General features: G+C 39.6%; 1 protein-coding gene across 1 annotated transcript in view; it reads right to left on the bottom strand.

Moving 5' to 3' along the window:
- Positions 1-4293: 4293 nt before the first annotated feature.
- Positions 4294-14132, bottom strand: part of clpb (ClpB family mitochondrial disaggregase) — a gene marked incomplete at its 5' end in the record, with an annotated part of 35038 nt that continues 25199 nt past the window's right edge. The window contains 8 exons of the mRNA XM_056474030.1: positions 4294-5979; positions 6232-6336; positions 9215-9334; positions 10503-10576; positions 10759-10915; positions 11752-11913; positions 12766-12810; positions 12900-12955. Coding sequence (XP_056330005.1) covers positions 5758-5979; positions 6232-6336; positions 9215-9334; positions 10503-10576; positions 10759-10915; positions 11752-11913; positions 12766-12810; positions 12900-12955 — 941 coding nt within the window. The remainder of the gene's footprint in view (positions 5980-6231; positions 6337-9214; positions 9335-10502; positions 10577-10758; positions 10916-11751; positions 11914-12765; positions 12811-12899; positions 12956-14132) is intronic.

A 14132-nucleotide genomic window follows, 5' to 3' on the forward strand; every position in this document is an offset into this window, starting at 1 on the left:
GGTACGGTTCAGTTTGGTTTGGTACGCTTTTATGGCCGTTTCCACTGTTAAAAAGCGACCTCACCGTACCATAGCACTCGAACCCTTTCGAAAGGGTACCAAACACGAGAAAGGGTACCAAAAGGCGGAGCCACACGCGCAGCTGAACTGCTATTGGTTTACAGAGATACGTCATTCGCTTACGCAACAAGCCAGAATGAAAACAAAAAAACCGCCATGTTTAAAATACACAGCGAGAGATTAAAGCGGAATTATAAATACATATAATAACGAGCCATGGTCGATCCGGGCTCAGACAAACCTTGTCGTCATCTGGATGAACAGCCACGAAGCCAAGAAGAAGAGCAGATTTACCCTGTGCCCCTGTAGTTTTTTACGAGGCAGTCTGAGGCGCGAGCGGTTTCACTTTCTTGCTAGCGCTCGCGCGCGTCTAACATTATATCTGAAATAAGAAACTTCTTGAGCTGATGATAATAACCTGCGCTTGATTATTGACGTGCTTTTGAAACCTCGATCCTGTCAGACACTGACAAACGCGAGAGTGAAGCGTGAAGAAACAAAGGAGAAGCCGGAATAAAGGAGCACATTATTATTCAGCAAACATGAACAAAATGCCATGTTTAACTCACTTATTATCTTCACATTTTGGATTAATATGAACCGGGAATGAATGAATTACTCTCTAACAGAGGCTACATGTGCTGCTGAATATTACAGACACAGATGAGAGGTTTACTCTGACTGTAGGCTATATTTTGTGTCGTTTTGAATCTAAATACTGACGAAATGTCTGCTATATGTAGTTCTTCTGTAGTTGGTAACATATCAGAGACTGTAAGAGTCTGTATGTGTTTATATATGTTCATTTATTTAGTTATTTAATATAATTACAGACGTTACAGTAGGCTGTTTCGCACTGTCATTGATCTGCAGTTATATTCAACTCATGTTCACAGTAAAGTTAGTAATAAACATTTCTACACAAGTATTTATGTGTGTGAAGCATCTGTGTTGTGTGAAGTGGTTTTCATATGATATGTGAATGACCCGTACAGCTTTACTGTAGACATTTCCTCGAGCGAGAATGACGTCGACTGAAACTTTCTGTCATACACCACGCCCACCAAAGGGTACCCTTGTTAGTGGAAACACAAGCCTGATAAAGGTGACCCGTACCAAACCGTACCAGTCAGTGGAAACGAGCCATAAATGCGCATACTGAAATTTGTGCGGTAAAAGTGTTTTCATCGTAGTTTATGCGCATCTTATCGAATAAAAAGTTTATCCTACTCAGTTTGCGCATTTTCAAAATGTATGCGCATCATGGCGTTTCCATCAACCGTTTTTTTATACGCATGTGCAAAATGTGCATAAAAATAAGTGGATGGAAACAGCTACAGAAACGCCAACTGACCCAGCTGAGGCTCGAACCAGCGACCTTCTTGCTGTGAGGTGAATGTGCTACCCACTGTGTCACCATGACACCTAAAATGATATAACGATAATGATATAAATGACTAATGATCATATGATTAAACAAAAGAATTAAATGAAGAATAAATAAACAAATGAATTTGAAACACAACACAAATGAATGGTCGCCTTCTTGAAACGACACACACATAAGTTAGCTACAAGGACTCTCAGATCCTTAGTGAGATTCTACAAACTGCAGATCTTTACACTTAAATCAACTCGACAATCAATGAGCTTCACAATCAGCTTTATTTACTGTTTATTTGACATGTTTCAGACAGAAGAACAAAGACTCGTGATGATGAAAGAGATGATGAATTACAGAGACTGATGATTACTCATGATTCAGATTATCAACACAACCTATTTCATTAATCATTACAGCGTTAACAAGAGCTGAGATCATAATCCATTCATTTTCCTTCAGCTTATTGCTTTTGTTTATCAGGGGTCGCCACAGCGGAATGAACCGCCAACTGTTCCAGCATAATGTTTTACGCAGCGGATGCCTTTCCAGCTGCAACCCAGTATTGGGAAACACCCATACACACTCATTTACACACACACACACACACACTCATACACTACGGCCAGTTTAGTTCATCAATTCCCCTGCAAACATGCAAACTCCACACAGAAACACTTACTGACCCAGCTGGGGCTTGAACCAGCAACCTTCTTGCTATGAGGTCCTAGTTCTAACCACTGCGCCACCATGCCACCCTGGGTTAATGCTTAGTTGTAGACCATTCATTCATTCACCTTCAGCTTAGTCCCTTTATTAATCAGAGGTCGCCACAGAGGAATGAACCGCCAACTATTCCAGCAAGTGTTTTACACAGCGGATGCCCTTCCGGCTGCAACCCAGTACTGGGAAACACCCATACACACTCATTCTCACACACACACTTATACACTACAGCCAATTTAGTTCATCAATTCCCCTGCAAACATGGAAACTCCACACAGAAACACAAACTGACCCAGCCGAGACTCAAACCAGCGACCTTCCTGCTGTGAGGCCACCGTGCTAACCACTGCGCCACCGTGACGCCCTGTAGACTATTTTATAGTATTTAAATATATATATATATATATATATAAATATATAATAAAAAATGAAATTAAATTAAACCCTGAGGCTGATCTGCATTTCCACAAACATTTTTATTTTATTTCAGTCTCAGTGAATGTTCATTCATAAATTAATTAACATATGACAAGTTAATGAACAACTAACTTACTATGTGAAAATGTCCGATCAATACTCACTATATTTATACGTTTCCTAATGTCAACAAACGACTCCTAATGTAAAGCGATGTCTTTCTTTGGAATAAAGCTGATGAATTACGAAGATGTTCATCTTTAACACTGAATCCAAAGCTCAGGCGTGAGTGTTTTCAAGCTTGAGTAAACACAGACTACATCTACAGTGTTTTCATCATCTGCGCTCATGATGGAGATCCTCAGCTCTTCATTATTTCAGGCATGGGCTGATTTATGAGCGTTATTAAAGTCAGCGGTGTCACTAACACATTGAACACGGCGTACATCACTTTTACATTTCTGCCAATAATCTGATGTGTGTTTCTGTGAGAGCGCACTGGCCACACTTAACACGTCTATATTAACTCATGATGGGAACATCTTTGTTTTAACACGTGCATCTCCATATTATTTAATGCAACTAATAAGATCATGCACTTAACTACATGGTGGATACAGCTGTAAATATTGCTCGACGCTAACATTAACTAGTGCATTTACATTCATTCAATACAAGTTTAACCTCAGCGAGTGCGTTAAGTAGCATTAATGTGATGTATGCAATATATTTACAGCTTTACTCACTGTTTAATGTTAGCTAACAGAAGCATTCAGGTTAGTTTACAGTAGTAAGCTGATGGTGAGAGCTCACAGTGAAGTGTCAGGATGAGGTTGTGGGATTTCTCTAACTGAAGCTTGTGTCTGTCTGTGACTCTGAATGTGATGTTTTATGTCTGTGACTCTGTACATCATTCTTACAGTGTTTGTCTGTGGCTGACTGTGATGCTAAGACTTATAGGGCTTATGACTGTGACCGTCTGTGGTTCTGTCTGTGTCTTTGTTTCTGTCAGTTATACTGTCTGTGCTTCTGTGTCTGTGATTTTGTCTGTGATTCTGTTTTTGCCTGTCAGTTTCTGTGATTCTGTCTGTCTGTGTCTTTGTTTCTGTTGGTAATTATTTCTTAGTTTCTTTGTCTCTGTGATTCTCTTTGTTGGTCAATTTCTTTGACTGCCTGTGATTCTGTCTTTGTCTGTCCTTTCTGTGTCTGTGATTCTGTCATTGTCAGTTCATTTCCGTGACTGTCTGTGATTCGGTCGTTGTCTGTTTCTGTCTGTGATTCTATCTTTGTCTGTCCATTTCAGTGTCTGTGATTAGGTCTTTGTCTGTCCTTTCTGTGTCTGTGATTCTGCCTTTGTCTGTTAATTTCCATGACTGTCTGTCATTCTTGTTTGTCTGTCCTTTCTGTGTCTGTTGTCCATTTCTGTGAATCTATCTTTGTCCATTTCAGTGTCTGTGATTTTGTCTTTGTTCATTTCCATGACTGTCTGTGATTCTATCTTCATCTGTTTCTGTCTGTGATTGTGTCTTTGTCTGTCTGTTTCAGTGATTCTGTCATAGTCTGTCAATTTCTGTGGTTCTGTGCTTGTCCATTTCTGTGTCTGTGATTCTGTCTTTGTCTGTCCTTTCTGTGTCTGTGATTCTGTTTTTCTCTGTTTCTGTCTATGATTCTGTCATTGTCTGTCCATTTCAGTGTCTGTGATTCTGTCATTGTCAGTTCATTTCCGTGACTGTCTGTGATTCGGTCTTTGTCTGTTTCTGTCTGTGATTCTGTTTTTTGCTGTTTCTGTCTGTGATTCTGTCTTTGGCTGTCCATTTCAGTGTCTGTGATTAGGTCTTTGTCTGTCCTTTCTGTGTCTGTGATTCTGCCTTTGTCTGTTCATTTCCATGACTGTCTGTGATTCTGTCTTTGTCTGTTTCTGTATGTGATTCTGTCCTTGTTCACTTCAGTGTCTGTGTTTCGGTCTTTGTCTGCTCATTTCATTGTCTGTGATTCTGTCTTCGTCTGTTTCTGTCTGTGATTCTGTCAGTGTCTGTCCATTTATGTGATTCTTTCTTTGTCTGTTTCTATGTCTGTGATTAGATCTTAGTCTGTCCTCTCAGTGTCTGTGATTCTGTCTTTGTCTGTTAACTTCCGTGACTGTCTGTGATTCTGTCTTCATCTGTTTCTGTCTGTGATTCTGTCATTGTCCATTTCTGTGAGTCTTTGTCTTTCTGTTTCTGTGATTCTGTTTTAGTCTGTCCATTTCTGTGATTCTGTCCTTGTCCATTTTAGTGTCTGTGATTCGGTTTTTGACTGTTTATTTCTGTGTCTTCGTCTGTTTCTGTCTGTCCATTTCTGTGATTCTGTCTGTTTCTGTGTCTGTAATTCTGTCCATTTCTGTGATTCTGTCTTTGTCTGTTTCTATGTCTGTGATTAGATCTTTGTCTGTCCGTTCAGTGTCTGTAATTCTGTCTTTGTCCATTTCTGTGTCTGTGATTCGGTCTTTGTTCATTTCTGTGATTCTGTCTTTGTCTGTCTATTAATGTCTCTGTCTGTGTCTGCCTGTGACTCAGGTCATGTCTGTCAGTGATTCTGTCTGTGATTTGGTATGTGTCTATGACACTGTGACTCTGTCTGTGATTCTGTCTTTGTCTGTTTTTGTGTCAGTGATTCTGTCTTTGTCTGTCTGTGATTCTGTCAATGTCTATTTCCATGACTATCTGTGTTTCTGTCTTTGTCTGTCCATTCCTGTGTCTATCTTAGTTCTGTCTACGTCTGTGATTCTGTACGTCATTCGGTCTGTGTCTATGACCCTGTAACTCTGTCTGTGGACGCTGAATGTGATTTTGTCTTTGTTTGCGAATGTCTGCAAGTCTGTCAGTGACTTTGTCTGTTGTTCGGTCTGTATCTGTGATTCCGTCTGTGTCCACGATCCTGTCGGTCTCTGTCATTGACTCTAAATGTGATGTTGTCTTTGTCTGCGACTGTCTGCAAGTCTGTCTGTGACTTCACCTATTATACTGTCTCTGTCTGTGATTCATTCAATGACTCCTAATGTACTTCTGTCTTTGTCTGTGACTTTTAGTGATTTTGTGAGTGATTCTGTCTATGACTGTCTGTGATTCTTACAGTGATTCTGTCTGCATCCATGTCTGTGTCTCTCTCTGTGTGTGTGAGCTCTTCCTAAGGGCTCATTGGTTTCGGGGTGTGTGCGCGGTGTCCTGAGGGTTGAGCGGTGGCTGGATCTCCAGTTTTCGGCTGGTTTTGTCCTCCTGCAGCAGCTCCAGATGCAGGACTGCAGCTCCGTCTGTGTGCTGAGAGTCTCTGTCCACCGTCAGACGCAGAGTACAACCCTTGGGTAACAACTCCTGCTCGAACGCTGCGGCTAGCTGATTCACTACACGCCGCTCCACCTGACACACACACACACACACACACACACACACACACACACACACACACACACACAAGTCAGATCTTTTCTTCGGTATTTTGACAAGCTACCAGAACAGAACACATGTGGGTGGGGTTTGGCTCTGTGGACTAGTTATTGATTGGGTGCTGATCTGTGGGCGTGGCTTGTATGCAGATGAGAACAGTAATATGCTAAACCCCAGTGAGTGATCAGTGCTATTGACGAGTGATTAGAGAGTATTGATCAGCACCTCATGTTTGATGGATCGAGCGCCGTAATGCAGGTTATATCCTTTAACCAGCAGCTCCAGCACAGGATGCTCCCACAGCAGGGTGATGTTGTGCCTCTGCTTGGCCTGCGAGACACAAATCATATTCATAAACAATGTCTCTGTCAATACAAAACAATGTCTTATTAGAATGAATGTTATTCTATTAATTCAAATAAAGTAACACACACACACACACACACACACTGAGAGACACACACGCAAAAACACAAACACACACACAAACATGAACACACACATGGACACACAAAACACATGGACACACACATAGACACACACATGCAAAGGCACACAGACTCACACACACACACAAACACGGAAACACACATACAGACACACACACATACACACACACACTGAGAGACACACAAGCAAAAACACAAACACACACACACAAACATGAACACACACATGGACACACAAAACACATGAACACACACAGACACACAAACATGAACAAATACAAAGACACACATGGACACAAAAGCACACAGAGACACACACACACACACACGGACACACGTACAAAGGCGCACACACACACGCGCACATATATATACGGACACATATACAGAGACACACACACACGCACACACGGACACATATACAGAGACACACACACATGCACATATCTATAAGGACACATGTACACACACACACACACACACACACACACTGAGAGACACACATGCAAAAACACAAACACACACACAGACACACAAACATGAACACATACAAAGACACACACATGGACACACAAAACACACACAGAGACCAGAGACACACACACACGGACACACGTACAAAGGCACACACACACACACACACACACACACACACACAGCACACACAAAACACACACACAATAAAGACAGACAGACAGACACACACGGACACATATACAGAGACACACACACAGACACAGACACACACACACACACACACACAAAACACACACACACAATAAAGACAGACAGACAGACACACACGGACACATATACAGAGACACACACACAGACACAGACACACACACACACACACACACAAAACACACACACACAATAAAGACAGACAGACAGACACACACGGACACATATACAGAGACAGACACACACAAAAAACACACACAAAACACACACACAATAAAGACAGACAGACAGACAGACAGACATACACACGCACACACACACACACACACACACACACACAATAAAGACAGACAGACAGACACACACACACATGCACAGAGACACATACATGAACACACACATGGACACACAAAATACACACACGCACACGCGCACATGCACACGCACACACACACTCACACACACACAATTAATATATCAATAATTCATACACACATGACAGTACTGAAGTATTAATATTTAAGTCTATGGTTTTAGATGTAGCCGTGTGATTTCTTTTCCCCGTAACACACTGGATCATTTACATTGTTTTAAAGCGCTGCAGTAAACATATTTGAGAAAGCTCCGCTGATGTACGACTGCAGACGCGTCGCTCCCTGCAGGCAGACCTCTGACAGATATCAAGTTTTATATCTATTTAAATATTTATGAATAGACCACATGTTAACTTCACTAATATGATTAGAGTCGTCACAGCAGCAGCTGCTATTGATCCTAGTGTGTGTGTGTGTGTGTGTGTGAGCAGTGTTTTTAGTCATCACGTCTTCTCTATTGTGTCGCATCTTCACTTCAGGATCAAAAACTAATGTGGGCGGGGCCTGATTTTGTTCATGGAATTTATTGGCTGACTGTGATTTGCTATTGGTGGATTTCATTTGAGTGATAGGTCGACTCCGCCTTCCTCAGCATTACACACCAATCAGAAAAGAGAAGTTAATGAAGTGATTATAATCATATTATATTATAGGCGACACAGTGTCACACTGTGGCAAGAAGGTCTCTGGTTCGAGTCCCGGCTGCATCAGTTGGCGTTTCTGTGTGGAGTTTGCATGTTCTCCTCATGTTGGCGTGGGTTTCCTCCGCAGTCCAAACACATGTGCTATAGGGGAATTGATCAACTAAACTGGCCGTAGTGTATGAGTGTGTGAATGAGTGTGTATGGGTGTTTCCCAGTACTGGGTTGCAGCTGGAAGGGCATCCGCTGTGTAAAACATATGCTGGAATAGTTGGCGGGTCATTCCGCTGTGGCGACCCCTGATGAATAAAGGAATAAGCTGAAGGAAAGTGAATAAATGAATAATATTACATTATATTTTCACTATAACACTTATATTAACATATATTATCTTGCAATAAATTACATAACATTGATTATATTATATGAACACATTATATTATATTGTTTATACACATATTATATTATAATATATCATATTGTATTATATTAACAAACATTCTATTACATTAAGACATATTATATTACATTAAATGATATATTACCACTATAAGATTTATATTTACACACACACATATACATATACATATATATATATATATATATATATATATATACATATATACATTAATTACATTATCTTAACACATTATATTATATTACCACATATGATATAATTTATTTCTGTAATGATCATACTAAAATAAACAGGTAATGGATATCTTTCTGACCTAATTAAAGTCAAGGTGAAGACATTCAGATGATAAACACAGTAATTGCCTAAAACCTCTGCGTAAATTCAGATTATTATTGTTATCTGTTGTGATTGGTCTCCACATTAGTGTTTATTTTCAGCTCTGGGTTCAGCTAGTGGAGAGGCGGGGCTAAAGACAGTAAAGGCCTCATCTGATTGGTCAGATTTAGCCAAACACCTATGCGTGTGGCGTACAATTGTTTGGCACATAAAACATTTGACATTGGCATTTCTCTGCGGTGTGAATACTGAATATACTATTATGGTGATAATAATATTTCAGTGTATTGTGCAGTGTTTTTCCACCTTTTTGGCCCAGTAGTGCAGCTCTCTGCTGACCAGCTGGAGGAGCTCTGAGTGGCAGAACGGCAGGAAGTACACGATCTCGTTAATCCGGCCCAAAAACTCGTCCCGTCTGAAATGAGCCTGAAACACCAATGAGACGCAGCGGTGAGACGTCAGCAGCCAATCAGAGTGCAGTGATGTGATAAGATAATCATTAACCAATAAAATGCAGCAGTAAGACATTAGCAGCCAATCAGAGAGCAGTGATGTGATGAGATAATCATTAACCAATTAAATGTAGCAGTAAGACATTAGCAGCCAATCAGAGAGCAGTGATGTGATGAGATAATCATTAACCAATTAAATGTAGCAGTAAGACATTAGCAGCCAATCAGAGAGCAGTGATGTGATAAGATAAGCATTAACCAATGAGACGCAGCAGTAAGACATTAGCAGCCAATCAGAGAGCAGTGATGTGATGAGATAACCATTAACCAATTAAATGTAGTGGTGAGACGTCAGCAGCCAATCAGAGAGCAGTGATGTGATGAGATAATCATTAACCAATTAAATGTAGCAGTGAGATGTCAGCAGCCAATCAGAGAGCAGTGATGTGATAAGATAATCATTAACCAATAAGACGCAGCAGTAAGACATTAGCAGCCAATCAGAGAGCAGTGATGTGATAAGATAATCATTAACTAATGAGATGCTCTGGTGAGGCTTCAGCAGCAAATCATAGCACAGTGAAATGACACTTCAATAAATGACCAATTAGATGTAGTGGTGAGGTGTCAGCAGCCAATCAGAGCACAGTGATGTGACAAGATAATCATTCACCAATTAGACGCTGAGGTGAGATGTGAGAGGCTAATCAGAGTTCAGAGACGTGACAATATAATTATAGGTTATAATTAACCAATCAGACACAGCAGCAAAGCATCAGCAACCAATCAGAGCACAGTGATACGTTAATATAATCATTAACCAATGAGATGTAGTCAGGCTTTAGCAGCCAATCAGAATGCAGTAATGAGAGTATATGATTAACCAATGAGGTGATGCAGCCAATCAGCCTGCAGTGATGAGATTATGCAATTAACCAATGAACCGCGTCAGCCAATCAGAATGCTGAGCTCAGTGATGAGAGTATATGATTAACCAATGAAGCATGGCAGCCAATCAGAGCGCAGTGATAAGATTATTTGATTAACCAGCAGCAGCCAATCAGAGTGCAAAGATGAGAGTATATGATTAACCAATGAGGTGCAGAAACCAATCAGAGCGCAGTGATGAGTCAGCGGTTTACCTTGAGTATCGGCCGGATCACCTGCTCTTTGAAGGTGTTGGAGATGGTGATGTTCTCACTCTTCTGCACATCATCTGCACACACACACACACACGCACGCGCACACACACGCACACACACGCACGCACACACACACACACACATACACACACACACACAAACAAACAGGTCAAACAGCAGAACTCCTTATAAACACCAGTTGAAGTGTGTGTGTGTGTGTGTGTGTGTGTGTGTGTGTGTGTGTGTGTTTCCTCACCCAGATTCTCCGCCAGCCGCCGTCGGCTCTGCTCCTGTGCTTCCTGTCTGAGCTGCAGTGCATGCTGAGCAATCTCATCACTGGCTGCGTTTGAGGTCATGATGAAGATGGCGTCTTTACACTCGATGGTTTTCCCCTTCCCGTCAGTCAGACGACCCTCAACAACAACAACATCATAACACACTTACTATATTAGCACATTCATTCATGTTCCTTCAGTTTAGTCTACTATTTATCAGGGGTCGCCACAGCGGAAGGAACCGGCAACTATTCCAGTAAATACGTTATACACAGCGGATGCCCTTCCAGCTGCAACCCATCACTGGGAAACACCCATACACACACACAATCATACACTACGGCCAAGTTAGTTGATCAGTTCCCCTATAGCGCATGTGTTTGGACTGTGGGGGAAACCGGAGTACCCAGAGGAAACCCACGCCAACACGGGGAGAACATGCAAACTCCACACAGAAACACCAACTGACCCAGCCGGGACTCAAACCAGAGACCTTCTTGCTATGAGGTCACAGTGCTAACCATTGAGTCACCCTATATTATATTTTACTATATTATATTAGCTTGTATCAACACTTATAATATAATAAAACACAATCTAACGGTCACTATAAGTGTTCATATGACTGTTAATGCATTAACACTTATAATACAGTATAAATGTTAATATCATTTGAATAGAAGTGTTATTATTTATGTCATTAGTTAATGTAAACTACACTCATTTAACTCAATGCTCTAATACTCTGAATTATAAAACTCTACTGAACAAAAATGTAAAAATAAAACTCAAATATTTCACTGAAAAATGTAAATAATCAATCAAAACTCACATTATAAATAAATAAACATATTAAAATCTCATTTCAAATTAACCAATCAAAATCAAGAACTTTGATCAAACTAATCAAATTTTAAAATGCTTGCGCGTGCATGTGTGTGTGTGTGTGTGTGTGTGTGTGTGTGTGTGTGTACCTCATCGAAGAGCTGCAGCATGACGGTCAGCACATCTGGGTGGGCTTTCTCCACCTCATCAAACAGAACCACAGCGCCGGGACTCTGCTTCAGCTGCTTGGTGAGCTGACCACCTTCATCATGACCAACATAACCTGGAGGAGACCCGATGAACTTCGCCACCTGCAGCACGCACACACGCACACACACACACACACACAGTTCATCCAGCTCAGCATAGTGACAGTGACAGTATCAATACAATAAGAGTGTGATTTAATTTGTGTGTGTGTGTGTGTGTGTGTGTGTGTGTGTTTGAGGTCACAGTAACAGCACAGCTAAATGGCTTATAAAGGAAAAGGACAGCAGAAGATGATCAGAGGTCAGAAACATACTTCTAGACATGCACACACACACACACACACACACACAGAAAGAACTGTACACAATAATCACACAATGCAGTTTCAACAATTACAGAAAACAAACATCACAAATGAAACAAACAAATGAATGAATGAATAAATAAATAAATCAATTAATAAACAAATAAATAAATGAATAAATGAATAAATAAACAAATCAATAATTGAATGAATGAATGACTAAATAAATAAATTAATAAATAAATGAATAAATAAATGATTAAATTAATAAATAAATGAATGAATAAATAAATGAATGAATAAATGATTAAATTAATAAATAAACGAATTAATAAATAAATTAATAAATAAATGAATAAACAAACAAATAAATAATTGAATGAATGTATTGGTAAATAAATTAATAAATTAATTAATAAATGAATAAATAAATAAATTAAAGAATAAATAAATAAGTTAATAAATGAATGAATAAATAAATATATGAATAAATTATTAAAATAATAAATAAATAAATGAATAAATAAATAAATAAAGGAATAAATACATTAATAAATAAATAAAACACCTATAATTGTTAAAAGTGTCTGTCTGTCTGTGTGTTTGTGTGTGTGTGTGTGTGTACGTGCGTGCGTGTGTAGGTGTTTACCTCATGCTTCTCCTGAAACTCCGACATGTCCATGCGGATGAAACCCTGAATCACAGATCAACAGAATCCAGTAATTTGACTCTTTATTTTTCCAGCAGATGATTTCAGAAATAAAGCTTCATGATGCCACTGACCTTCTTGATGTCTTTGTGCATGTATCGTGCAACCTGCTTGGCCAGTTCAGTTTTACCTGCGCAAAACACACAGACCACAAAATGCACCTATAAACGTATCTGAAAGAGCACCTATTATGCAGAAATGACTCTTATGTGGGGTTTAACCCCAGTTGTGTGTGTATGTGTGTGTGTGTGTGTGTGTCAGCAGTGTGTGGATATCTCAATCCTCTAATGGTCAACGTGAGTTAATTGTGTTTATTATAATCAGACTTGATGAATGAAACACTTTGATTGACATTCTCTCTTTGTACGTGTCATCAGAGGGGGAAAGCCCCGCCCACTAGTGCCCATCTCTCCATCTCATTAGCATAAACAGCAGCCCTGAGTGAGAAGCAGCCGTCTGTCCATTAGCCATTAGAGTGTTTGAGCTGCTGAAGATAATGTCAGCATAGACTAAGAGGATTATAGATGTGGAGTTTTAGATGAACAGCGACAGGAGCGACATAGACTGACAGAAGACTGAAGCACACACTCACACTGACATCACAGCTGATTACTGAATAGTTTAAACGCTCATCAGCCAATCAGAATCAAGCTTTCCTCAAACATATAGTATAATAATCAGTAATTCTGACAGAGGCGCAGTCGGGGAGAGAGATGTGTTTCCTCCCTCCATCATCATCATCATCATCATCTCTTCGCTCTTCCCCAGGGTAATGTAGTCTATCTGAGAGAGTAAATATGGCTCTTATGAATTTTAATAAAGGCTTATATGGTAAGTGGAGGGACTTGTTGAATATTGATGGCGTGTGATCAGATGTGCCGCAGGCGAGAGCAGAAATCTCTCCACATTCATCATACCGCAGAAACAAACACTCAAAAACACAGTGCATATCACTTACTATAACTATCATTAATATAATTATCCATAAGAGTTGATTAATCACAGCTCATTAACACACCGCTGTTCTGCAGGACACTTTACAGGTTTAAATATACAGATGAGGCGTTATTTAATGAAACGTGTAGCGATTTCCATCTGAATATCTGAATATTCTGTTAGATTTTTACATTGTTGGTATTATTATTATTATTATTATTATTATTCACATTATTTAGTATTTTAGAGTTTAGATTTAAATCTTTTTATCATTGCATAAATCACAACTAAATAAATAAATGACTAAATAAATAAATGAATGAATGAATTAATGAATGAATAAACAAACAAATATATAAATGACTAAATAA

This window comes from Danio aesculapii, chromosome 15, assembly GCF_903798145.1.
Source record: "Danio aesculapii chromosome 15, fDanAes4.1, whole genome shotgun sequence".
NCBI classification, from domain to species: Eukaryota; Metazoa; Chordata; class Actinopteri; order Cypriniformes; family Danionidae; genus Danio; species Danio aesculapii.